At 43.3% G+C, this 27,543-nt stretch overlaps 7 protein-coding genes across 7 annotated transcripts; all 7 read right to left on the minus strand.

Annotated features, from left to right (window-relative positions):
• Window positions 1-84: 84 nt before the first annotated feature.
• Window positions 85-20,003, minus strand: LOC115389491 (uncharacterized). The gene is made up of 5 exons (XM_030092890.1): window positions 19,999-20,003; window positions 19,478-19,480; window positions 10,213-10,619; window positions 2,513-2,853; window positions 85-1,112 (listed from the first exon to the last, which is right to left on the minus strand). The coding sequence occupies exons 3-5, from the start codon at window positions 10,615-10,617 to the stop codon at window positions 767-769; spliced, it is 1,092 nt and encodes a 363-aa protein (XP_029948750.1). The 5' UTR covers window positions 10,618-10,619; window positions 19,478-19,480; window positions 19,999-20,003; the 3' UTR covers window positions 85-766.
• On the minus strand, window positions 2,509-2,883 carry LOC115389941 (histone H2B-like). Its single transcript, XM_030093530.1, has one exon. It carries the CDS (start codon window positions 2,881-2,883, stop codon window positions 2,509-2,511), a length of 375 nt encoding a protein of 124 aa, XP_029949390.1.
• Window positions 11,459-12,094, minus strand: LOC115389952 (histone H1-like). The gene has a single exon (XM_030093542.1). The coding sequence runs from the start codon at window positions 12,089-12,091 to the stop codon at window positions 11,459-11,461; it is 633 nt and encodes a 210-aa protein (XP_029949402.1). The 5' UTR covers window positions 12,092-12,094.
• LOC115389954 (histone H2A-like) lies at window positions 14,121-14,538 on the minus strand. Its single transcript, XM_030093544.1, has one exon. It carries the CDS (start codon window positions 14,533-14,535, stop codon window positions 14,149-14,151), a length of 387 nt encoding a protein of 128 aa, XP_029949404.1. The 5' UTR covers window positions 14,536-14,538; the 3' UTR covers window positions 14,121-14,148.
• LOC115389949 (histone H4) lies at window positions 15,814-17,442 on the minus strand. The gene is made up of 2 exons (XM_030093538.1): window positions 17,120-17,442; window positions 15,814-15,838 (listed from the first exon to the last, which is right to left on the minus strand). The coding sequence occupies exon 1, from the start codon at window positions 17,430-17,432 to the stop codon at window positions 17,121-17,123; it is 312 nt and encodes a 103-aa protein (XP_029949398.1). The 5' UTR covers window positions 17,433-17,442; the 3' UTR covers window positions 15,814-15,838; window position 17,120.
• Window positions 15,845-16,219, minus strand: LOC115389940 (histone H2B 1/2-like). Its single transcript, XM_030093529.1, has one exon. It carries the CDS (start codon window positions 16,217-16,219, stop codon window positions 15,845-15,847), a length of 375 nt encoding a protein of 124 aa, XP_029949389.1.
• Window positions 20,004-25,221: 5,218 nt separating the features above from the next.
• LOC115389931 (histone H2A-like) lies at window positions 25,222-25,617 on the minus strand. The gene has a single exon (XM_030093520.1). The coding sequence runs from the start codon at window positions 25,615-25,617 to the stop codon at window positions 25,231-25,233; it is 387 nt and encodes a 128-aa protein (XP_029949380.1). The 3' UTR covers window positions 25,222-25,230.
• Window positions 25,618-27,543: the final 1,926 nt, after the last annotated feature.

Consider the following 27,543-nt stretch of genomic DNA (forward strand, 5'->3'; position numbering starts at 1 on the left):
TAGCTTTTAGTGATGTGGACAAATCATTCAATAATTTAAAAAATGTAATTACTCATACATCACATTCATTCATTCAGCTCTGACACATGACATGCTTTCCTTGACTTTCACCACCAGGGGTCCTTGTTGGGCTCTGATTTGAAAAGCTTCGAGTACTGAACCTTTTTTCGATACAATTGTGTTGAAAGCTTTGTTGCTTCAGATTGCCATCACATCCCGCTGGTCTTTCCTCTGCCGCTCATTTTCTCTTCTAGTTCTCTGGAGTTGATTCTCTGAGAAAGTGAAGCGCTTCTTTTCCAAGTGTCCTTTATATGAGGGCAGAGCGCGAGGCAGTCCAGGACGCACCAATGAGTGAAGCCACTTCCACCAGCGACCCCCCCCCCCCCCATGCAATCGTTGAAGTCCGTTTATTAATACATCATGGAATAGTGATTGTATTAATGTAGTGTTTTAGGAATGTGAAAGCTGTTGAAGAGAATAAAGAGTCACCATCAATGTAAGTTTTTCATGCGTGCATCATCACGTTTATCAATGTTCCCTTTTAACAAAAATACGGTTGCTCTTAGGTTTGGTAGTGAACAAACTATCACCTGTGGCACCGGAGCAACTGAAATGGAAAGAACTCAGCTGCCTGTACTTAATTTCTTCAGACACCAAAGAAAGAAAATAATTATATTCTGAACAGTCAGAACGAGCTCTTGAGTGACCTGGTGGGCGGCCCTGAAAAGGGCCTTTGTTTTGTTTAGTGCGGTCGCTGGACGGAGCTTCAGCCTCCGAAGCCGTACAGAGTGCGTCCCTGCCTCTTGAGAGCATAGACCACGTCCATGGCGGTGACGGTCTTCCTCTTGGCGTGCTCGGTGTAGGTGACGGCGTCCCGGATGACGTTCTCCAGGAAGACCTTGAGCACGCCGCGGGTCTCCTCGTAGATGAGGCCGGAGATGCGCTTGACTCCGCCGCGGCGGGCCAGGCGGCGGATGGCGGGCTTGGTGATGCCCTGGATGTTATCACGGAGGACTTTGCGGTGGCGCTTGGCGCCTCCTTTGCCCAGACCTTTCCCTCCCTTTCCTCTGCCGCTCATTTTCAGTTCTCGAAGTCGAAGTACCGAATGTCCTCTTCTCGCGCAGTCACGGTGCTTTACGTGCCATCTGAGGACGTGGTGGAAGACAGAGGCGGAGCCTGTACTGCTCATCTTTTCTGATTGGTCGCCGCTGTTTTCTGTGACTGACATGGATTGGAGGCTCGAGCTATTCTATTAGTGATTTAAACTCAATGAAAATAACTCAATTAAAAACTACATCAAGGTGACACAAAGCATCCCAGCAGCACCTCCCCTGTTCATTGGTAATGATCTTGATAACATTCCAACACCAAAGTTACAAACTTTATATAATGACAACGTGCATTTTTTTATATAAAGGGTGCAGTAATGAATTTCTTAGACAATATTTTATGAAAGTAATGTACACTTCATTACCAAGAAGGATACTAAATTTTCAAACCTTTGAAAAAAAACCCAAATATCTGCTACTTGAACAAAACTCCTTAAATTCCCAATCCCTTCAAAACATGAAGAGATACATCTTAAAATGTTGCATGAAATTTATCTCTCAAATGAATTTATAAGAAAAATATTAAAATTTTTAGTTGAAAACTTCCACCTTTGTACCACAAGGTTAGAAACACTTGTTCTATTCCTGTCATATAATTCAAAATCTCTGGATATCTTTAGACAGCTGGTTGAGTTCCAAATCCATAAATACAGATTTATTTTTCTTTAAAACGATGCAAGCAGGAATAATTACAAAGAACAAGAAAATGGATTATAATGTGAACAACATAATTATAATAAAGTATTATATACATAAATGCTGCTATGCAAAATCCCCCCCTCCCGATATCAATGCACTAATGAATGAAATTTCTCTATGTACATTCATGAAAAAAAGTTAAATATGCCCATGCTCCAAGGTTTTGTTTACTTGTAGCTGAATTTAAGCTACTTTAGACTGTTGATTAGGTTCCCTGTATCGTTACAATTTTCTTTATTCCCCCCCACCCCCATTATTTTTTTCTTTTAATGGTTTGTTTCGTTTGAACAGTTACTGTCAGTTCTATTTTGACATGTTTGTATTAACCACTATTTATGGTTTTGTAAATATATAGGTATATTGTTTAAGTTCACATATAGTCTTGTTCTGTACATAATGAGACCGTCAATGTAATCACTGAGATATTGTCAATAAATGTTCATATGTATTTACACACATATGTATTTACACACACACATAACACACATAAGCTGAAATGCCAGACAGGCGGGGCAGCACTGAAAGGCTGAACGGTCGTTCCATTAAGCACAGTATTCGTCTATCAGCATCGAGTCATAACACAAACAGCAGTGCTAACATACTACACTCATGATGGAAAAGAGGAAGGAGACGTGATCTTCAGAGAAAGTGGGTGGCTCTTAAAAGAGCCTTTGGGTTTTGACTGCAGCAGCAGAGCGCTTTACTTGGAGCTGGTGTATTTGGTGACGGCCTTGGTGCCCTCGGACACGGCGTGCTTGGCCAGCTCGCCGGGCAGCAGGAGACGCACGGCGGTCTGGATCTCCCTGGAGGAGATGGTGGAGCGCTTGTTGTAGTGAGCCAGGCGAGACGCCTCCGAGGCGATGCGCTCGAAGATGTCGTTGACGAACGAGTTCATGATGCTCATGGCCTTGGACGAGATGCCGGTGTCGGGGTGGACCTGCTTCAGCACCTTGTACACGTAGATGGCGTAGCTCTCCTTTCTGGGTCTTCTCTTCTTCTTGCCTCCTTTGCCGGTGGTCTTGCTCACGGCTTTCTTTGAGCCCTTCTTGGGCGCAGATTTAGCGGGTTCAGGCATTCTGACGCTCCGATATTTCACAGCAACGAATGAACGGCTGCTGTCAGAGGGACTCTACTTATGCAGGCTGTATGTAAATTGCACTGCGTGGTCTCTCGTCGCTGATTGGTCCAGCTGGTCAGACGGTGGGAAACGATGGGGGAGGGGGAGTCTATTGTTTCCAGGGGAAACTGATCTTTGTCCGTTCGACTGCGCGCTAGTTTAAGAAGTGGCGGTTTTCTGATCAACACATTCAAATAGGATAGATTTAGCCGAAAGGCAACGTGAGCAGAATTAGGATTTATTCAGGGAGGTTGTCTGAAAGGGTTCATCAAACAGCAGTGAGGTGGTTCCTCACATCCACTTAATGCCCACATACTGACAAGAAGTTCCTGAATTTTAAAGAGAAAACCCATCAGATATAAAACTCGCACAAACTGTTCATATGCTGATAAGTAAATCAAAAAAATGTTCAAAATGATCTAGATTAATTGAAATATGGAGAATAGGTCAAGAGTTAAACAATCATTTCAAAATTGGGTGATGGTAGAAAACACATTGGTCTTTTGTCAATCCACTTCCAAGAAAATATACAATGGGGGAAATAAGTATTGAACGCATTAACTGTTTTGTCATTACATTTATTTCCAAAGATGCAATTCCTGTGTTATTGCACTTAATTCCACATAATCACTATTTATGGATTTGAATGTTGTGATTTCTTTTCATGTGTGGATTATTTGAGTTAACACCAGTGTCTGGAAGAAATGTCACATGAATTGCATCTTTGGAAATAAATGTAATGACAAAACAGTTAATGCGTTCAATACTTATTTCCCCCATTGTATGTTTATTAAACTCATGATAAAATATTTCCTAGGTGCTGATAAAACAATATTCAAATACAGCATAGATGAGATGGCGAGTCTTATTTGAGTGTACATACATGAATTTCTATTTTATGAATGGCCATGTCAATTTACGAACTGAAATGCACAGGACAAGAAAGTATTGTTCCTCCTTGAACCTTTTGCAACTCTAATGATAATAATCATCATCATCATCATCATCATCATCATCATCATCATAAATAATGTATTGACCTTCTTTCACGTTATCTTTGATGTGTTTGTAGTTCTTGATTACTAAGAAGGGTTTAAAACATATTTAGGAATTGGCATGCACATGGATGTGCATGTAAGCTGATTTGCAATACATGAGCCCTGCACACAAAAAAAAGTTGAAACCAAGTGTTTCTAGTTGTCCGTGACAGTTATCTGTTGTCATTCAACATCAGTAACAAGATGAAAAATATCTTTCTTCGACATGTATATTATACGAAAGCCCTAAAAGGACATGATTGAACACTTTCTTATTTTCTCCATTTTCCCATGATACTGACTTAATTTCAGTGCTTCTCTCGAGATCTTGTGTTATTTTTGTCATTATCTCTCGAAAACGACAATCTTATGGCGAACCGGAAATCCCAGTCTTTCACCAGACAGCGATGCGCACTGCTGCCACAGACCACAGACTGGTGAGTTCAGCCTGTTCATGAGATATTTTGTGCTGTTACCCATTTCTAAATAACTCATATGATGCACGCAAATCAAAAACTATCTGTTCAGAATCTGCACAGTACAATAGCCACATTTCGCCTTCTAATGCAGGGACCTGTGTTTTTTCTTGTGTCTGACCCAGACTGCTCTGTTTTCTGGAGCTGGACGAGCTGCAGCTTTGATGCAGCCCAAAGAACTGCAACAACCACCCCAAATTCAACAGGTAAACTTTATGTAAATACTGCTGTTTCCATGCTGCTTAATGCATGCAGACAGGGGTGGGACATGAGAAAAATAGTTGAGCAGTGAGTTAAAAGCTGATGGTGACTATATCAACAAGCAAGCAGACTGCTGTTGAAACTTGTTCCAGGAGTTCTAATCTGTGGAAAACTTCAGCGGGGGCGTGGTTGACAAGGGTCTCCTTGACACTTCCCCCCCCCCCCCCCAATACTTCTGATTTTCAGGTTTTATAATGAAAGCTAAACAAAACAAATGGTAGCATAGGAACATAGCTCAAACACAAACACCCACTCACACCTGCATTAACACACACACATAACCCGATAGCATGCACAGAACACTGATAATGAGGAGAAAGAAAATAACAATAGTTTGAAAGTCATGACCAGTTCTGCTTTTTTAATGTTGTCTCATTCCATAACTCACTCACTCACATGCTTACTAACTCACTTTAATTTACTCACACATTCACTTTAATTGACCGATGTATTGTGTCTTTTTGATTTTACAGAAGGAGCTGGACGCCGTGATGAGAATGTGGAACACCCATGGGATCCAGCCAGGCACTAAAGGACATGATGTGTTCCATGGAAAACCTTTCCTCATGTATAATGTGCCAGAACTTTACCAAGCCTTGGACTCTCTCCAGCCAGTGTCTTAAAGAGGACATCTGGCTTTGGAAAACTGACTTTGTCTTTGATCCAGACCTTCACAAGCTCGTCCTTGTGGTCATGAACAAACTGAATCTTGGAGCAGGTCATAATGCTGCTGAGGCAACCAGACTGTACAGGCAGCTGAGGTCTTAATGAGAGCACAGATATCAGTCAGATTAACCCCCATCAAGCAAAACTGTTGTCACAATAGCCATTGTTAAAACCACTAGCCTACGGTGTTGAGCACACTTCCATTTCCAGTGTGTTATACACACCTGTTTTCTGATTGTCTCTCTTTACGTTGTTAGTTTGTATGAATGGATGCATTGGAACAAATACATGTCTTCAATTTTAATGTGGGATGTTTGCATGTCGTCTAGGCCTAACTATGCTTCACAAATATCCACAGTTTCTTAAAGAAACAATCCATTGTATATGCTTAACTTACGCTGCTGGGCTCAGCTGTGGTATTCTTTAAAACTGAAGTAACACTCAAGATCCATGTGTGCTAAGCTTTTTTAGAAAGGTCAAACTATCATCAGGTCATGTTAAATAATTATTTATTTTTATAGGACAGTCTCAGATAAACGTCTGAATGCAAATCAGTTTTGTAGATATTTTGATTTTCACATCAAAGCACCCAAGATGTCAGACAGAGCCTAATAAAGGTTGATGTTACCTGGTTTATCTGAATCTTACACCTGTGTGGCAATAGTGTGATGGAACAAATGGTTAACCTGAAACCTAAAACCAGGCATTTCAGTTTGTGGTACAGCCAAATTTACACCATGGCCACATTTTAGTTAAGATCCATACATTTGTATTTATTGAATCTCTTGTTTTGACTGATTTGTTAAAGGTCTAATACAGGATTTTCTCGAAAAGACGAAGCCAAACGTCTGTTACTCACTTTTTGAACAACGCGCATGTGCCAGACCATCCGCCCAGCTCTCCTGCTTCTCCCAGGAAACGCGGAAGCGTGCGAGCGCGATCTCCTCTTCTCTGGGCGTGCACGGCTCTGTTTACAGTTTCTGCGATCGGCCTCGCTCATACATAAAGCATGTTTTCCGAAACAGTTTCAGTTTCATTATGTCAGACTCGCCATCGGTAAGTACTAGCTCAGAAGCTCACCAGTTACATAAAGACTCTGAATGCGCATGCGCAAAAGGGAGAAGCTTATTGGGCGCAAGCACGTAGAACCGCCTTACAAAACCAGCTCGTCAGAATGATTGACCCACCAATTATTTAGGTGATCCACCCGGAAATCAAAATCCTGTATTATACCTTTAAGTCAGTCAGTTTTTACCAGGGATTCAAGAGTATCTCTTATAAGGATAAAACTGTTCAGAAAAGGTTATTGAATTGTTCTGATATTTATACCCTCAAATGGAGGCTGAATGGACTCAGATATTTGTGACAACCTCTGTTGGACAGTGGCTGTGTACTGGTTCACTCTCTGTAGGGTACACCTGTACTGAAATAACTCCTCATCTCTCAGAGGCACACATATCAACGGCTGTCTAATGTCCCCATGCTCACCACTCATGTGGGCTCAGTAGCACAGCTGTTTGTTTTTTAATCATTTGTTACAACAAAACCACATCCATGCACACACTTGATAACTGACAATCTGTGAAGTTTTTTTTTTTTTTATTATTATTATTATTATTTCGTAATTAAGCAGTGTTGAGCCCTGCATCCTCGCCAGTCTTAGTTGCAGACTTTGAGCCGGGCTCCTGGTTGTAAAACAACACACAGCTTCTCTGCTAGGTAAAGCTGGGCTTGTTCAGGTAAGGTACAACAGTCTCTCTGATCTCTTTAATGCTTTAAGAGAAGCAGAAACCAGTATTCAGGAAATCCTAGATATGAATCAATATAATTGAGACAGGGAAATATGAAGAAACACTGGCTTGAGTTTGAAACACTTTAATACAAAAATAGAATCTTTGTTGACAATGATATTCTGCAATAAAATCACTCAGGAACTGACAAGATTTTATCTTGAAAATATAATTGCATGAAACAGAACAAGAGAAAACACAGCAGAAAGTGTAAAGCCGGCTTCCACACGGTCTCCAGAATGAGGAATAGACTTTGACATGGTTTCCTCATTCATCATCCCACCAGCATCTTTGTCCACCTGCCACAGTAAAAAGAAAAACTGAAATCATTAAAGAAAACACCACTGAACAAGCCCTAAAATACTATGCTAATATATAATCAGGAAGCAGTCTGGGCTGCACTACTTGTCATCAATAGAATAACGCCTGTAAAAGCTGTAACAAAGTAGAACCTTCCTTCAGTCAGCGTCAAGTGCAATACATATTTTCAATTCAAGAAGACCTTAATGAAATGAAAAAACGTTGACTGTGCATATGAAACCTTTTTCAAAATATTTATATCATTATATGATAATAACTGCCCAGTTAAACAATATCATAGTAAACAAAGATACAAAGATCGACCATGGTTAACAAAGGAACTTCAAAATGCCTGTAAAAAGAAAAATGCACTGTATAAAGAATTTATAAAACAGAGAAATAAAGAGACAGAAGATAAAAATAAAAAATATAAAAATAAGTTAACCAATACTATACGGGTATGTAGGAAGGAATATTACAGTAACATACTACATAATAACAGAAATAATATTAAAGGAATATGGGACATATTAAATAATATTATTAAGAATAGTAGGGGAGAGCAGGGTAATTTGTGCCCAGGGGCAAGTAGTGCCACCCCTATTATTTAGAAAACCATAGTAGTTGTTGGTCATGTGACCACATGTTTCTGAAGAGGCATCCATTCCGCTCATCTTGCAAAAAAGGGAGACACATGGCTGGAGAGGTAAGCACATTTAAGTTAAAAAAACATTTTTTTGCCCTCCAAAGTAAAATTTCCATGGTTAAGTTTTTTTGATTGCTGTGTTTGAACAATAGAAAACTTTGAAAACATTTCACACATGTTTTACTGCTTTAGTAAGCTACATCATGAGTCTGTACAGTTAACATGATGCTAGCTCAGAACAGCTGGGGGATGCATTTTTTTCAAAATGGTGGGCCTGGGGTAATTTGTGCCAAAGGACCTGGATTAAGTTGTGCCACTGGCACAACTTCCCCAAACGTATGATTATTTACTATATATTACTTTATTGTATTTTATTGTTATTGTACATCTTATTCTTCCATTTGATCACTAAAATTATGTGTCATTCTTAATTTCAGATCAAAATCCATCATGTCACGCAGATACAAAAGGAAGACAGACAGGGCTCCAACTTTTCAAAGTTTCTGAAGCAAAGTTATGAGACCTGTTGATGGAAAGTCCATCTTCACATTTAGAGAGAATGATGAAGGAGTCATCCCTCGAGGTGATGTGCTTAAAAAATTTCCCACACCATAAAAGCGTGGTGACAGAGGCAGAAGGGAGCGCAAGTTCATATTCCACTGCAGCATTGACAAGTGGAATGTCCAGTAGTAGGTCGAATCTGTGAAGATATTCAGATGCAGATGCAGTTAGGTGCTCATTTTTGATTTTTGATTTTGTTCTTAGCATGTGTTCATGTGGCACTAGGCCTTGTTGAAGCAAATTGGCCCTTGATGATGTTAAAACTTTAAATAAGTATTAAACAAGTACTTTTGTATTGAATTTGTCTTGTTTTTATCTAGCATTATCATTTCTGATATTAAAATGACATTTTTTACTTCAGTTATCAGTGGCACAATTTACCCCAGTGTATTCTGACTAATTGCACAATTTACCCCGCACTTGGGGTAAGTTGTGCCACAAAACCACTTTTTTTTTCCAAAGCTATATTTCTCACAGTTTATTTAAGATGCAAAGTCATTGCTCCCAGGGATGCACAACATCCTAAACTATATGAACATATTTTAGTTGCAGGCATTCCTGTAATCCCCTTGTGTAAAAGGCACTTTAAAGGGGCTGTATCATGCAAAATTCACTTTTTGTATGTTTTATCCTTGTTATATAGTTATGTACTCACCAAAAACACCCCCAAAGCGTTTTTTTACTCCGTGCCTGCATGTCTGAGCTTTCCTCCTTGTTGTGCTGCTCAGAGAGGCAGCCCCTCCCACACCCGTGAAAACGCTGTTTCCCACGTTCACATCACATGGTGAAGATGGCTCCCCTGAGCCCCCCTCCCGCAGGCCCTCGGCAGTCAGCGTTGCTTTTTGTATCTCCGATTTTGAGGATAAACTTTGACCATCGTCTGAAAGCAACAGTCAAACAAGAGCAAGAGTCTGAAGGGTCTGCGCTTGGTGAGTTTCTAACAGGAAAAGACGTTTTCGCGTGTCTTTTTGTGTAAAGAAGTTAGAGCTAAAGAGCTAAAGCTATAGCCAGCGTATTTGTTTTGAAGCGCTGATTGGTTGAAGTACGCTGTCAGTCGAAGTCCACAGGGGGAGAGGCGGGATTTTCAGTGAGACGGAGTGTTTTGTCTTCCGGGTTTCAGAATTAGCCCCAGAAAATCTTTTATTTCACACAAAATGACTTTTCCTTAGCGCCAAAAATAAACTATTGCCATGTTAATGCCATTTCTAGGGTTTGGACTACCTAAAAAAGCATGATACAGCCCCTGTAACCAGTTGTGATTAAACAAAAAATAGTTCAGGTTGACGGGGACAACCACTAGGTATCGCTATTGCTCCACATGCGACAGGATTCATAGAAAAGTTTTCATGTTTTGACTCAGAAATGACGTTTCTTGTTCACCCAGCATCTTTTCTCCTGTAAGCTGATAAACAATGGGAGATACCTTCATTAAACTACTCTAGATACTATGACAAGCCACGTGAGAAAGCAGCTCTCAGTGCGTGTGGTTGGCTCTTAAAAGAGCCGTTGGTGTGGGTTTGAGGCGCAGTCAGCCTGCAGAGAGTTTAAGCTCTCTCTCCGCGGATGCGGCGGGCCAGCTGGATGTCTTTGGGCATGATGGTGACCCTCTTGGCGTGGATGGCGCACAGGTTAGTGTCCTCGAACAGGCCCACCAGGTAAGCCTCGCTAGCCTCCTGCAGGGCCATGACGGCCGAGCTCTGGAAGCGCAGGTCGGTCTTGAAGTCCTGAGCGATCTCTCGCACCAGGCGCTGGAAGGGCAGCTTGCGGATGAGCAGCTCGGTGGACTTCTGGTAGCGACGGATCTCCCGCAGAGCCACGGTGCCGGGCCTGTAGCGGTGAGGCTTCTTGACTCCGCCGGTGGCCGGGGCGCTCTTGCGGGCGGCCTTGGTGGCCAGCTGCTTCCTGGGAGCTTTGCCTCCGGTGGATTTACGGGCGGTCTGCTTGGTACGAGCCATTTCTGGAGCTGTTTTCTTCAGGGATTGAGAAGAGAAGTGCAGACGGAGCGGAGAGTCGCTGCTCTTAAGCAGGAGGAGCAGCGGCGACGCGGTGACGTCTCTTCTTCTCATTGGTCACAAGGAGGAGGAGAAGCCCCGCCCACCTGAGAGCGAGCTGCTGATTGGAGGACAGTCTGTTCAAGGTGCCGCAGAAAGTGAGCCTGTCTGTCCCTCTGCTGTGTGATGAGCGCCAAGTAAACTTTCGACCGAATTAAACCATCTGTGTTCATTGTATTTACTCCAGGACCGTTATGAGGATTATCTCAGGGCAGAAAATGAAATATACCAAGCTTTATGTGGCAACTATAGAATAAAGGGAAGCAAAATGTTCTGCCATTTGTTATTATATAAATCAGATGTCCAGAGAAAATAGGTTCATTGATTTAACATTAAAATGTTGTTTGGGCCTTTGAAGTTTTCACCCTCATTTACTCTTCAATGACATGATGTGGTGATTGAAGAGAGTTGAGGAAGGATTAAAATGAAACAAAGGATATAAATAAATCTGGACGTAACTTCTGGGTGCAGTGTAACTTATATTTATATCGAAATTACATAAATGCAAGTTGCTTTTTCTTATCCTATTTTCTTAGGCCGAACTGTCTTATAACAGACTTCAAAGAAACTTGGTTAATTGTAAAGATCTATAAAGATAATAAACGAGAGCCCCGTTCAGAGAAGTGTTCAGTTGGCTCGTCATGCTTGTGTGACAGTGTTTGGCGGGGAGGACTGGTGTCTCCAGAGGAGCTGTGGTGGCTCTTAGAAGAGCCTTTGCTGAGGTTGGACGTTGGACAGTGAGAGCTCACTTCTTCTTGGCCGCGGTCTTCTTGGCTTTGGGCTTGACGGCCTTCTTTGCTGGAGCTTTCTTGGCTGCTGGAGCCTTCTTGGCTGCGGGGGCCTTCTTCTTGGGGCTCTTGGCTGCCGCCTTCTTCGGGCTCTTGGCGGGTTTCTTCGCCGCTGTGGGTTTCTTCGCCGTCTTGGGAGACTTCTTAGCAGCTACGGTCTTCTTGGCTGCGGCCACTTTGGGCTTTTTAGCCGCTGCGGGCTTCTTGGCGGCGGCGGCGGGCTTCTTGGCTTTGGGAGCCGCTTTCTTGGCGGACTTCTTGGCCTTGGGCTCGACCTTCTTGCTCATCTTGAAGGAGCCGGAGGCCCCGGTCCCCGAGGTCTGGACCAGGGTCCCCCTGGCCACCAGGCCTTTGACGGCGGTCTTGACGCGGGCCTTGTTCTTGTCCACATCGTAGCCTTCTGTAGCCAGGTTCTTCTTGAGGGCGGCCAGCGACACGCCGTTCCGCTCCTTGGAAGCGGCCACAGCTTTGACGATGAGGTCGCTCACGCTGGGGCCGGTCCGAGGCTTCTTCGGGGCGGACTTCTTCTTGGCGGCCTTGGGCTTTGCCGGAGAGGCGGCGGGGGCGGCGGCCGGAGCTTCTTCTGCCATTCTTCCAAAACAACACGCTGGTCAGATTTCGAGTCGCGGAGCAACGAGAGTCCGAGCACAGATGAGGATCTCTGAGCAGCGGGCGGGACTTAAACACACCATGAGAACCGTGGAGACTCAGCCCGGCGCCCGGCTCCGGCGCGCAGGCCGAACAGGCTTCACTTGTGTTTTCTGTCGGGAGAATAAAGAGCTCCAGACGGCTTTGTGAGCATCGCTGAGGGCTGAAAGTGGACGAGTCCACAGCGGACTGCTGTCTCTTCACCTTCAGCTCACATTCTCTTCTCAGGATCTCTGCGATTCGTTCCTGGAGCCTTCAGAAGTCACTCATTCAGTCCGGAGCTCAGCGCTTCGCAGCGGCTTTTCTCTCTCTTTCCTGTCACAAAATACTTTCGGACACTACAATCATCCACGGAAACACATCCCACAGCTTCAGCACATGTTTGTTCACAGAGTGTGAGTAGAAAGCCTCCACTGCTGATCACCATTTTATGATAAAATGATCATTTTGTCGGAGCAGCAAACACAGTGATGGAGGCGGAAGCAGAGCGCAGCAGCTCCTTTCTGACTTCAGCTGGGAGCACATCTCACTAACACTACTTTAAACTGCTCAAATATTAGGTATCCAGAGGAAAACACTTGAAAATAAGGTCATAGATAAGAAATGGGGCTGTTTTTGTGATTAAATTCATAAGCTGATTGTCTTTACGTTTTTACTTTGTAAATCCTCAACTCCATCCTGTCAGTCAACTTCAGTTCATTTCTTCCCTCTGACATGTCTTTCACAGCATTCCTCTTCTTTTCTATTACTTATAAAACACATTTTTTAAGATTCTGAAACTTGAATCCTCTAGCAAGTGATGGAATAGCCTGATTTCAAACTGTTATTGATAAGTTGCTCGACAACGGATTTTGATTTTCAAATGCCAGTTGGAATTTCTACTTTGTTTCTCCTTTTTAAATTTGCTGAAACACATCTCTCGATTTTATTGACAAAAAAATAGAATGTCAAAATAACTTAACTAAAACCTCAATTTACTGTTCTTATAGAGTTCAAAACCATTCAAATTATGCGTGAGGCAAAATATTGTCTTTTACGAGGCAACATCCAGTAAAAGTTTTGTCCAAGAGACGGTTACAATTTCAGAGAAAACAAAAAGATTCACACAGTTCAAGGCGCATTGAAAACATTCTGCATTCCATCCATGGGTTAAACTGTAGAATAACCTGTGTAGAGAAATTAATATCAAACATGATTAATTTAAAAAAATAAATAGGCAAGTAAATGCAAATAATTGATGAATGGAAGCTATTTGTTTCATAAATACCAATGATGGACTATGTTGTAAAATGGAAACTTGTACACCTGAATATGTCAAATATGCTGACCACCTCTGGAATAATCACCAAATCAACACCTGACACCATGTCGTTCCACCACTTTGTGTGACTGTATAAATATGTTCCATTCTGTTTTGGGTTTATGAAGAAGCCTTAAGAATGAGAAGACAGTGTCAAGTAGGTGTCATTATGGACTTTGTGTCCAAACGTGTTGTGCTGTATTATGTAATCACTTAGTTTAATTTTTACAATACTTTGCATTTCAAAATCCATTCCTTGAACACCAACAAATTTCATTGTTCTACAATTTTGTTTACTCCAAAATACAGGTGTTCCACTTTAATTTGAATAAAATGCACCTTTAGTAGGTAATGCCACAATGCACGTCCTTGAACTGTTTTTAACAATGAGATTACGTTCAACACAATCAAGCTCTTCGTGGAAACTAAAATTCATCGTTTCATGTAATGCTGATTGATGAAGGGCTTAGACACTAATGATATCAGCCTCAAGAAAAGGTCTAATTCCTTTTTTACAAAGACAGAAATGAAGTGATGCTGAAGAAATGACTGACATTAGAGGAAGGTGCAATTATTCAATTGGGACCACAAGCTGATTTATTAACTCTTAAAGTGGAGGGACACTGGCTGCTCCTCGTGAGAGGTGGGTGGCTCTTAAAAGAGCCGTTGAGTTTGAAGGTCTTGGGAGTCTTAAGGAGTCTACTTGGCCTTGGCCGGCTTCTCGGTCTTCTTGGGCAGCAGCACCGCCTGGATGTTGGGCAGGACGCCGCCCTGAGCGATGGTGACTCCACCCAGCAGCTTGTTGAGCTCCTCGTCGTTGCGCACAGCCAGCTGCAGGTGACGCGGGATGATGCGGGTCTTCTTGTTGTCGCGGGCGGCGTTTCCAGCCAGCTCCAGGATCTCAGCGGTCAGGTACTCTAGCACGGCCGCCAGGTACACGGGGGCTCCGGCTCCCACGCGCTCCCCATAGTTGCCTTTGCGCAGCAGCCTGTGAACACGGCCCACCGGGAACTGGAGGCCCGCACGGGACGAGCGGGTCTTGGCCTTGGCTCTGACTTTGCCGGTGGTCTTTCCTCTGCCGCTCATTTTCTTTCTGGGTTCTCTGGAGTAGATTCTCTGAGAAAGTGAAGCTTTTCGTGTCGAAGTGTGGTTTATATGAGGGCAGAGCGCGAGGCAGTCCAGGACGCACCAATGAGACGCTTCGATTGAACTGTCCTCCAATCAGCAGCTCAGCCTGAGGAGGGGGTTCTCCTGGAGGCGTGGTTCCACTCAGACTATCTGACCAATCAGAACAAAGCCCGCCGTGGTTTGTCAAGTGGATTTACACAGTTTGTGATATGTTAATTCTTTCTTTGTTCAAAAGGGGTGCACTCTCGAGACTGATGACAAAGAGAAGCGAATTTATATCATGTAGACTAAAACTCAGCTCTGTGCAGCTTCAGAACGACATTTTACTGCATATTGCAGTTCCTTTAAACACAAAATTTATTGAAAAAAGTGGCTTTCATTGCGACTGTCCATATAATCTGTACATTTTGAAGTTATAAGGTGTGAGGTGTTTTATTCTGCTGTTCTTTTGCTCAGTTTTGAGCTGTGTGGGTCACATTCAGTGTTCAAATCCATTCATTCATGTGTTTACGTTCTATTTGTGATTTTCAGGTCCCTGTCAGTACATTTTCTGAAATGTGTGCAAGTCACACAGTTGATCAACAATATTTATCCGGGATAAATCAAGTATTTCCATGAACCATGAAGATCAGTGGACATAGCGAATGTAAGACACTTTTGCATGCAAACTCAGACTCGACATTGAAATCTCCACAAAATGAAAATAGTCCTCTGACAAGCTTTGACAGGCAAATATTCCCTCCATGCTGTCTTTAAAGGTTTCGGATGCAGGGGCTCTAATACAGCTGGAATTCTTTTTCCACGCAGAACTCTGCTCCCTCACTCCACAACCAGTTGAGGTTCCTGTTACACACTTACACCTTCCTTTTGGTTCCACCTCTTCATTGAATAGACATTGTTGATCTAGTTTTCAGATATTATTGTGACATGGAATGGTTTGGTGAACTTCCCTGAATTGGCTATCATGCTTTTGTAATTGGCATACAACGTTCTGCTGGTGAAATGAGTTGACAATTTCCTTGCCTACATTATACTCTAAATTGGTGTAGAAGCAACATTCGAGATTATTTCCGCTTCCTTCATTGTCCCAGAACTGCATTTCAGAGTTGTCCATCTCAGGGCTGCTTTCAACTTTTAACTCCTAAACTGATCTCAACAGCAGTTGGGCTGCAATTGACCTCTCGACTGATGAGCTGGAGCTGATCTTCAGAGAATGTGGGTGGCTCTTAAAAGAGCCTTTGGGTTGTGACTGCAGCAGCAGAGCGCTTTACTTGGAACTGGTGTATTTGGTGACGGCCTTGGTGCCCTCGGACACGGCGTGCTTGGCCAGCTCGCCGGGCAGCAGGAGACGCACGGCGGTCTGGATCTCCCTGGAGGAGATGGTGGAGCGCTTGTTGTAGTGAGCCAGGCGAGACGCCTCCGAGGCGATGCGCTCGAAGATGTCGTTGACGAACGAGTTCATGATGCTCATGGCCTTGGACGAGATGCCGGTGTCGGGGTGGACCTGCTTCAGCACCTTGTACACGTAGATGGCGTAGCTCTCCTTCCTGGGCCTCCTCTTCTTCCTGCCCGGTTTACCGGCGGTTTTGCTCACGGCTTTCTTGGAGCCCTTCTTGGGCGCGGGTTTGGATGGTTCAGGCATTTTTTCTCTCTCGCTCCTCACAGCAGAATGCGGAATTTAACTGGAGCGGTCCTCTTTATACAGGCTGTATGGAGATGCTGCTGCGCTGTCCCCTGGCTGTGATTGGTTCCAGTCCTCGCTGCTTGAAGGGTGGGGGTCGAGCTACTGAGGGGAACTGGTCTGACCGTCAGACTGCGCGCCAACTGCAGTCATTTGTGCAAAGAAGCGGGAAAATCAGTTCACGCCGGCTAAAAGAAACATTTATAAGAGTAATATTGATGTCAGTGGACTGACTGAACTAAACAGGTGTCTGAAGTCAGGAGGGAGCTGGGATCTGTGCTGGGGTTTTCATTCTGTTCACATGTTGAGAAAAACTAGAATGTAATAAAGGAGAAGAGCACAGAGAGAAGAGGATGTGTTGAACATGATCACATCATGTGGAAAGAAGTTCAACCTGTTACTGACCAACTCTGAAGAGTCTGACTGCAGTTCATTTACTATGATTAAAGTGACTGCACCTGGAGAAATTGGAATTGTGCTTTTAAACAGTGATGTGGATTGAACACCAGGGTTACTCAATTTTTGTTCGACTGAACTGAGAGTATTCATGTTCACACAAGTTTGAGATCAGAAGGTGAATTTTCAGCCCACTTCCCAGTCTAGATACTGCTTTAACTTGACTTGAACCAATCTTTTTCCTTTACCTAGACTAACGTCGCTCCTGGTAGAGGATATTGAATAATCGTTTTCCACCTTATTGATTCAGTATCTTTTATAGTAAGCGAATTGATCAGAATCCTCTCGCCATGAACGCTTTAGCATGCGATTATTTAGATAGATCGACAATATGAAAGAGCTCTTGGGTGAGAAGGTGGGCGGCCCTGAAAAGGGCCTTTGTTTTGAGCGGTCGCTGAATGGAGCTTCAGCCTCCGAAGCCGTACAGAGTGCGTCCCTGCCTCTTGAGAGCGTAGACCACGTCCATGGCGGTGACGGTCTTCCTCTTGGCGTGCTCGGTGTAGGTGACGGCGTCCCGGATGACGTTCTCCAGGAAGACCTTGAGCACGCCGCGGGTCTCCTCGTAGATGAGGCCGGAGATGCGCTTGACTCCGCCGCGGCGGGCCAGGCGGCGGATGGCGGGCTTGGTGATGCCCTGGATGTTATCACGGAGGACTTTGCGGTGGCGCTTGGCGCCTCCTTTGCCCAGACCTTTCCCTCCCTTTCCTCTGCCGCTCATTTTCAGTTCTCGAAGTCGAAGTACCGAAAGTCCTCTTCTCGCCCAGTCACGGTGCTTTAGATGCCATCTGAGGACGTAATGGAAGACAGGGGCGGAGCCGGTACTGCTCATTCTTTCTGATTGGCCGCCACTGTTTTCTGTGATTGACATGGATTGGAGGCTCGAGTTATTCCTTTGGTTATTTACATTCAGAGAACAAACCTTGATGTTTTTCTTCTCCACTGAACGCTGCTGTTGATAGTTTGTGTCTCGTCGTGAAAAGTACTGATGGCAATCTAAAGCTTTCTGAAGCAACAAAGCTTTCAACACAATTGCATCGAAAAAAGGTTCAGTACTCGAAGCTTTTCAAATCAGAGCCCAACAAGGACCCCTGGTGGTGAAAGTCAAGGAAAGCATGTCATGTGTCAGAGCTGAATGAATGAATGTGATGTATGAGTAATTACATTTTTTAAATTATTGAATGATTTGTCCCCATCACTAAAACCAAGTATAGCTAATATTTTGATGTCAGTGTCATCTAAATGATTTTATAAACATGAAGAGGTTAAATGTTGCAAGTTAAATGAAATTCATATTTTTTTACAAATGATGAAATGTCTTTTGTTTAAAGGTCTGATACACGATTTTCTCGAAAAGACGAAGCCCCACGTCTGTTACTCACTTTTTCAACAACGCGCATGCGCCAGACCATCCGCCCGGCTCTCCTGCTTCTCCCAGGAAACGCGGAAGTGTACGAGCGCGATCTCCTCTTCTCCGCCGTGCACGGCTCTGTTTACAGTCCGCCTCGCTCATAAATAAAGCTTTTTTTCCGAAACAGTTACAGTTTCATTATGTCAGACTCGCCATCGGTAAGTACTAGCTCAGAAGCTCACCGGCTACATAAACACTCTGAATGCGCATGCGCAAAAGGGAGAAGCTGATTGGGCGCAAGCACGTAGAACCGCCTTACGAAAGCAGCTCATCAGAATGATTGACAAACAGACCCACCAATTATTTAGGTGATCCACCCGGAAATCAAAATGTTGTATTACACCTTTAAAGTTTATTATTGTTAATGTAAAGAAGAGTTTATTTGTTGTTGTGTTTTTTTTGTCTCTTTCTTAAATGTTTCATTATAATACTGCTCGTTATCGCGAGGTTTGGCTCAGACTGCGAAACTGCGAGAGCTGCATGTTTTCAGAGATGTGCGGAGATCTGACTGAGCCGCGTTTGTGGCAGCTGGGCCAAATAGCCAGCAACATAAGGTATTTTTTTATGATCGTAATGTAAGACACGATTAATGCTGTAAATATGTTGTTCTGATATGATATTGTGATTGTTTAGACTGCACGAAGCCGCAGATTTAACCGTTTGAGACCTCCAAGATGGCAGGCGGCCACAAGGTAGCATTCTTTTCAACATTTGTAAATCAATGGTGATTGTCTAAGGTGCCTGAAACTACTGTTTTTATGCTTTGTAGGTTTCACGGCGTTGTTAAGCCACAATAAAGCGCCCGTTTGAAAGAAGCCGTGCCTGTGATGTCGTCTTGGAGCCACAGTCAGCATTTCTATTGTTCATAGTCCAACTTGAATAAAGATGGGGATGAAAAAGCAGAGTGTTCATATGTATGACTGAATGTGTTTGAAGTGACCAGTACATTTGCTGTGTGCCACATAACAAGTTAGCAGCAAGCTGACTTATCATTTGAGACACAGTAATTATTTAGGTATCATGAGAGATGGTGGAAGTGAACTGACATTGGCAGATGCTGGCCACAAACTAAACACTGGACCTAGAAAAATAAATTACAAATGAGGGATGTTTTTTAAAGAAGGGATTTGGTCTGACATGATACTTTACATATGACATATTGTTGCAACTTGGAACCAACCACCCTAAATGTATTCCAAAGTCTAACATTAAGAATGAACAAAATGTAGGCATAACACATTTGCTCATAACACCCTTGTTGGGTGAAATGAAATCAAATCACAGTGTTCCCAAACTTCAGAAGGTCCTCTTTTTGCCACAGGCTCCATATCAAATCTCTATTCGCTGTCTCTCACTCTCTCTCGACTCACAAACTGCCTCCACAACCCACAAACAGCTGCAGCGCCTTTTAAACCTGTGAAGCAGCGGCTGAAGCGTCACGTGGGTGTGCGCGAATGAAGCTTCAGACGTCACGGATCACGTGATTATCAGGAAACGAATCAGGCTCCGATACAAAGCTCCAGTGAGAAGAGGTTCATTTTTTCAACACATGCTTCAAAGCTTCGGTGTCACGTTAACAACCTCTTTTTCCTTTAACCTCACTGCAGCGTTTCAGAGCAATATGTTTGTGCAACCTTAGTGTTGTTTCTGAGCCAGTATGGCTAAAACCTCCTGGCAAAGGTGGGCTGCGGCCCTGTGGTTGAGAAACACTGATAGGGTAACATGATACCATGGGATGAATCACAAGATGAACCAGATTTGACACAGCTGTTATCAAAGCAACAACATAACTGATGGTCATTGAAAGAGCCCATCATACTCAACTTGTCAGGTGCAGAGGTACTACAGCCCTCTGACCAGCAGTGATAAGGTCCACCTGCTTTGGCTTCTTTTTTTTTTTTTTTTTTGGTGTGAGGTTTTCAGTTTGCAGTGCATTTCTAAACATAAATGGTAAATGGACTACACTTATATAGCACTTTTACATCTGCATCAGCAGAGCCCAAAGTGCTTTACACTGCATTATCACACCTACCTATTCACACACACATTCACACACAGGTGGAGGCGGCTGCCATGCAAGGCGCACAATCCATCCACCAGGGGCAATTCAGGGTTCAGTGTCTTGCCCAAGGACACTTCGACATGCAGACAGAGGGAGACAGGAATCGAACTAACAACAACAATAATAATAATAATCATAATAATATATTTTATTTGTAATGCACTTTACATTTAAAATCAAATCTCAAAGTGCTAAACAACCTCCAGATTGTCAGACGACTGCTCTCCTCGCTGATCCACAGCCACCCCTAAAACATAAAAGTTTTGTGGAAAAGCTCCTTTGATCTGGCTGTCTTTACCAAGTATCACTGGGCACCCTCAGTATGTGCAATGCTGTCTTACAACATAAAGATATTCTTTGTGTGAGAACATTAATACACATGATCCTTTCAGAAAGATGAGCAAAGCTGTGATGGAAGCAACAAATTACAAGTACCTCACTGTAGTCAAGTACATTTCTATCCCGCTGGCATTCCATCTTTGTCGATTTGATCATTTCAGTGGATCAATTAACCAAAAGTCAACAGTTAAACAGCACTCATCTCTCACACATGGCACAACATAAACAAATGTTTTTTTATCACACCATAATTTTTTCTTAAACTGTAAAGTGATTACTTCCAAAAGTTGCTGCATATTCTCACCAGTTCCAACAACAACGTCGACTCTCAGAAGTGACCCTGCACAACAGGCACCTTTGACTCCCTTTGCTTTCCTGGATGAATTAGATTCATCGGCACCCCGTCTCAGGGCTGTGTGATCTTTAATATATGAGTGCACCTTTACCTTTTTACTTTTACCTGTTTCTAACACACATCTGTCTCAGTCTGCCATCTGCGTCTGAGCCTCTGACCCACACCGGAACCGAATAACAAGTCTTTTCAGGGAACTTCAATAAATATTTTACAAATTTTCACACAGTAAATTAGATACGGCAGTATCAATGAACTAATAATAATGCACTGGTTTTATATAGCGCTTTTCAGGACACTCAAAGATGCAGGAGCGGTGATCGAACTGCCAACTTTCCGGTTATGAGATGGCCCGCTCTACCAACAGAGTTACTGTCACCCCACTGTACTATTCTGATACAACAACCACTTAACTTTGTCCAGGACTGAGATACTTCTGGATAATTTATTTTGTATAAGTTTTAAGTGATGTTTCCAGCAAATTGGATTAATGGAGTCAGTTAAGCACTGTACCTAGCACAGGTTGGGAGAGGTAATTTAATACAGTGGAGTGAAAAAGTAATTAATGGAGTGGCAACATGGGGAACCAGAAGTCAAAATGACTACTTTGTACTCCAGTACTTTTTCAAACACCAGTAATTTCACTTGAGTTATTTCACAGAGGTCAAGTCAAGTGTAAATCTCCGTTGTACACATCAACATTTAATGCTCATACTGTGGTGTCTGTGGGGAGGCAGTTACCTCACATTAGAAGGGGCGGGGTTGGTGATGTAGGGGGGTGTGTTGCACTGTTGGTGGGGATAAATAGGCGGAAGTGTTCTGTCAATGGAGGCTTCCTGGGTGACAGCTGTCGCGGTCGGTGCAAAGAATAAATTACGCTCAATCCGAGTCCGTCTCCTCCTTCCGCAACCTCCACAATACTTGTGATTGCTGGGAGACGCAAAGCTTAAAAAGTCATATGAGGGAGTAACTGCTTCTCACAGAACAGCTTTATTCCAACACAAAAACTAGTAACTTTACTGGTACTAGGACTAGTACTTCATTAGTTTTAAATGTCTTAACATTCTTGCTCCTTATTTAAAGGGTAAGTTTGGTTTAAACAATTTTAGCATTGTTTATAGAATGAAGTACAACAATATACTCACCCAGAAGGCTTTTCTGATCCGAACAATTCTTCAGGAGAAATTTAGATCCAAAATCGAGCGGCGCACATCTGTATAAGTCTAGCAGACGGGGCATCGGTAATATCGCTCCTAAAACGGCTTTTATCAATATTATATATATTATTTATTTATTTATTTAGCAGACTCTAGGTCCATATAAAAGAAGAAGCAAAAACAAAACGAAGAGACACACAATTATAAAAGGTACTGGTACCAGTGCTTCCACAGAGCTGAGTCGTAATGGACAGCACTACAACAGTGGTTCACCAGAGTCTGAATAAGAGAGTTCTTACAGTCATTTAGCCGACATATAAATCCATAAATCAAAGTTCTCATCTGAGCTGGAAAAGAGTTCACAAGAGCCTGACAGAACAGCAGACTGGCACTGCTGCACCTGGACTTTTTCAATACAATTCAAAAAGCACCATTGTAGGCAACTTTAAAGACATACTGGAGGAGCCATGGAACCAATCAGCATTATTTGGTTCCAAATCGTAATTGGGCAGTCATGCAAATCAATGTGGGAATGCGTTTGCATGATGACATATCATGTCGACTCGCCACCTCTGTGCCGCTCTGGTTTCAAGCCGCGCATGCGCAGAGTATTGTTTAGGAAGTGACACGCAGTGGGAGCGACCATCGCACCTCATTCAGAAGCGGCTTGCTCCTCCCGCGAACACCTCTGAAGATGCCTAGCTACAAAAAAAGAACACTGTTTGAGATGGCAGAGGATAGAAGAAAGGCCATAGAAAAGAAGGGCAAAGCGCGTGTTTTACTCGGAGATTCCTTTACGAGGTGGCGGACATTCAAAGCACAGAAGGGATTTAGGACTGATCACGACGTGTGTTACTGCCGGCTCAAAGTCGCAACAAAACGAGGGAGACAGAGACCGGGTAATGTGCGTAAATGAAAAGTTTAATGAAATAAAGTAAACAAAAGATCCGCTAACATAACCAAAAGTGAACGGTGGACGCCATCAGGAAGACGAGTGCCCGCAACCGATGAGTGGGAACGGGGCGCCGCAGGGGGGATTTCATCAGGAGGTCCGGTGCCCGCAGCCGGCGAGCAGGAGCAGGACCCCACGGGAGGATGTCATCAGGTGGCGTGGCAGAGGAGCGAGGCAGCGACGACGACCCACAGCAGTGCGGGTTGCCCATTGTACGGCCACGGCTGCCGAGCTCAATCGTCCAAAAATTCATTCGTTTCACCAATATTTCATCATGGTCCGCTCACACCTCTCCTCCATGACAGCCCAGTGTCGAGATAAAGGTTTTTATTGTTTTGTTGACCTCTGACCTGAAAGCTTTGTTTACGGCTGCCACGCGCATGCACTGTGCGGCTCTGGCCAGCCGTTCTCTTTGCCTCTGCGCTCGCCTTTCAATGTGCTCTTCATCTGTATATTCTGCCTCCAAACTGTAAGGACACCCCTCATATTCAAAGTTCACGTCCACAACATGTTCATCCGACAGATATTCGTCCATTTTACACTAAAATGGAAAAAAAAAAAGTACAGTGTGTAGCCTCAGGTTGCCCCAGAAACAATGAACCGTACTGCGCATGTGCATGTGCGTGGATATACAGTATGTATATATATATCGTATGTATATATTGCGGGTGAGAGGGATGGAGGTATTTTGTAATGTTTTTCTTCTTTTTAAATGCTGCAAAGCAGTTTGTGTTGCTTTTATGTGTGAAATGTGCTTTATAAATTAAGGTTGATTTGATAAGCATTAATAACAAAGGATTCACAACACCACAGCAGTAAATCCTAACACTACTGACATAACTAATCTTTCTGTCTGGAGAAGTACCATCACCAGGGCCTGTCTCGCAACAACCAGTTGCTCTTGCTCAGCTGCAGGGATGTCAGGTTCTTTTGCAAAGACAGCTTCCTCGACATCAGGCAACCAGGCAAACAAAACTTCACCTCCATTCTGTGCACGCATGTGCAGAACACAGCAGCAGCTGACATTAGGGGGGGCCTTAGAGATGTGGACAGCCAGTCTCTTCAGCAGACACTTCCATCTTCCCTTCAATTGCCCAAAGGCACACTCCACTGTCATTTGTGCAAGGCTCAGTCTGTAGTTGAAGTGTGGCGAGATGCTCATTGTCGGACTATCACTTCATCATCCAGCACAACAGAGGCTAGGCAGGGTCTCCAAGCAGCATCAGGGGAAGCTGCATAGACTCAATCTCTCATGTGTCCTGAATGGACACATGAGACATCAGGATGGTCAGAAGGATCTTCCTCCCGGAAATAAACCTAAAATAATAAACCGCATGTATGCTTTCACATTACCTTTTGGTATGTGTTGTAATTTTTTAAGAATTTAAAAGGATTTTAAACGTATTTATCACATCCAGTTGCATCCATATGCAAATTATAAGTGCTGTATTTACAAAAATTAAATAAAAATACAGACACTGAAACTAACCATCTTCTGATATTCTTTGACAGTTATGTCTCGTTACTCAACATGAGCCGCTGTCCACAATCAGTTAAAATTCACGGGCCTCCACGAAACAGTGAACACGTGACAGACTTTCCGTGAGCGAAACCAGAGACATGAAGTTCAGCACCATGGACACCTCCCAGTCATCCAGCGGAGCTCGCTGATACAAAGCCGAATTTTTACCAGTTGTGTTGACACAAACTGCACAGGTTGACGAGTTTGCAGCCACTAGGTGTCGCTATTGCTCCAGACATTACAAGATTCATTAAAAAAAAGCAGTTTTCATGTCGGATTGACTTCGATGCGTTACTTGTGCATCCAGTCATTTCCTTCAGCATGTAAAGTGGGTTTTCCGTTTATATAACTGGCAAACTTCGTATGACAGGTCACGTGACAGAGCAGCTCTTAGTACGTGTGGTTGACTCTCAAAGAGCCGATGATCATGGTACTGGCCACCTCCTAAATCAACAGTTGGAATCATTCATTTCCACCCTGTTAAATAATTGCTAATTATTAGGCAGTGTGTCTGATGTTTTCTTAACGTATTTTTTTTTTCTTGTGTCCCAACTTGTTTCATTGTCTGTCTTCTTGTAAGAATCTATTCGTGTTTGATTCTACACTAACAACTGGAATTTCAATTCCAAGCCATATGTCGAGTGATTAAGATGGTGTGCTCAATGAGAGGTGGGTGGCTCTTAAAAGAGCCGTTGTGTTTGAAGGCCTTGGGGTGTTTGGAGGTTTACTTGGCCTTGGCGGGCTTCTCGGTCTTCTTGGGCAGCAGCACCGCCTGGATGTTGGGCAGGACGCCGCCCTGAGCGATGGTGACTCCACCCAGCAGCTTGTTGAGCTCCTCGTCGTTGCGCACAGCCAGCTGCAGGTGACGCGGGATGATGCGGGTCTTCTTGTTGTCGCGGGCGGCGTTTCCAGCCAGCTCCAAGATCTCAGCGGTCAGGTACTCCAGCACGGCCGCCAGATACACGGGGGCTCCGGCTCCCACGCGCTGTGCGTAGTTTCCTTTACGCAGCAGCCTGTGAACACGGCCCACCGGGAACTGGAGGCCCGCACGGGACGAGCGGGTCTTTGCCTTGGCTCTGGCTTTACCGCCGGTCTTTCCTCTGCCGCTCATCTTCTCTTCTGGTTCTCTGAAGTAGATTCTCTGAGAAAGTGAAGCGCTTCTTTTCCACGTTTCCTTTATATGAGGGCAGAGCGCGAGGCAGTCCAGGACGCACCAATGAGAGAAGCCGCTTCCAGCAGAGTGACCCCCGCTCTGAATTAACTGTCCTCCAATCAGCAGCTCAGCCTGAGGAGGGGGTTCCTCCTGGAGGCGGGGCTCCATTCAGACCATCTGTCCAATCAGAACAAAGCCCGCCGTGGTTCCTGAAGTGGATTTACAGTTTCTATTATCTTCATCCTTTCTTTGTTCGAAAGGGGCAGTTTAGAGACTGATGACAAAGAGAAGCGAATTTATATCATGAAGACTAAAACCAGCATCACAATAATATTTTAATGCCTATTGCAGTCCCTTTCGACACATTACAATGCAGTAAAGACAAACAACAACACAACCGCAGAAATTACACAAAAGAGATGGAAACGAAAATGTTGGAGATTCACCCCCACCAAATTTTACAGTTCTCACACTTTCTATGACTTAAACTCAAACTAGTGTGACCCAGAGGCAATTTTGTCAACTAAAACTTTTTTCCGTGACTAATTTGTGAACGAATGTTTTGTTGTCGTTGCTGTTGTTTATCTTTTTTTATTCGAGGAAAAATAGCAAACTGCTCACAACAAATACTGATTCTATTCATGTTTAATTCTTGTTTTGATGATTGAGTAGGACTGTATTGATGGATTGGTTTGGATGGCAGTGATCTCTACAGGTAGTCGGGTAAGGACTTGAAGGATGTCGAAGATTGGATCTTAATGTTATTTATTAAACATCTGTTGCCAATCATGGTATCTGCACAAATGAAATAAAGAGAATACATGTACATAAATTATCTCTGCACATATAAATAGAAACAAAGTGTACAGCATTAATTTCTGTAAGAAAATAAACTACTAACTAATCATGAACTAATCAGTTGTGCAAATAACCTTTGAAGAATAACAAACGGAATTAAATGATAAAACAGACAGAAATGAAGTGATCACAAATCAATAACACTACAGTGAAATAATGGATAAGGTGCATGAACGCAACTCTTTAAAGAGTGCAGGTCAAAAACAAGAATGATCCAGAATGCGGACATGAATAATAAACAACACTATAACCATTAATGACACAAATGTCATGTATGCAATATACAGTGAAAGAAGAAAACATGCACTGATAATAACTCACATTTGTACTGCAGCTAAACCACAAATATAAACAAAATATTATTTCTGAACTGACATCAATATGTCTATCATCCATAACAGATAGCTCTAGCAGCTGAGCTCACAACCGAGTGGATACAATACACATGTGAGGCAGTCTGCACGCTGCAGCTAACCATATACAACCCGACTTCGGAGCAACAACAACCCAACTTCAAGACAACAACAACCCGAATTCAAGGCAAGAAACACAGCATGCTCACATTAAATAATTAAACTTACGTTCTTTGGACGCATGAAGGCACAGAAGGAAACTTATGATCAATTGAGGTAATTAACGTGAGGCAGAACGATCTCAACACCGAAGGAGCAGCTTCGGCGGAGGAGCCGACAGGTCTGCAGGGGGACTCACCGCGTGACGGTAATGCATGCTTCTGATTGGATGATTGTTGCGCACACCCCCTGTTCACGTGAAACCCATGCAGACCCCCTCAGAAATCTGCGCACAGGCCTTGAATGAAACTGTGGACACAGGATTCTGAGTGGCTCGCAATAAGAGTGCACATCAGGTGAATAAATCAGAGTCCATTTCTGAACAATTCTTATAATCATAGATATAATATAATCGTAAATTCTTATAAATACTGATTCTTAAAGCGACACTAAGGAACTTTTCAGCCTTAATAAAACAGTTTAATATCTTTTGTGATGATACATCGACTTACAA

This window comes from Salarias fasciatus, chromosome 6, assembly GCF_902148845.1.
Source record: "Salarias fasciatus chromosome 6, fSalaFa1.1, whole genome shotgun sequence".
Taxonomy (NCBI): domain Eukaryota; kingdom Metazoa; phylum Chordata; class Actinopteri; order Blenniiformes; family Blenniidae; genus Salarias; species Salarias fasciatus.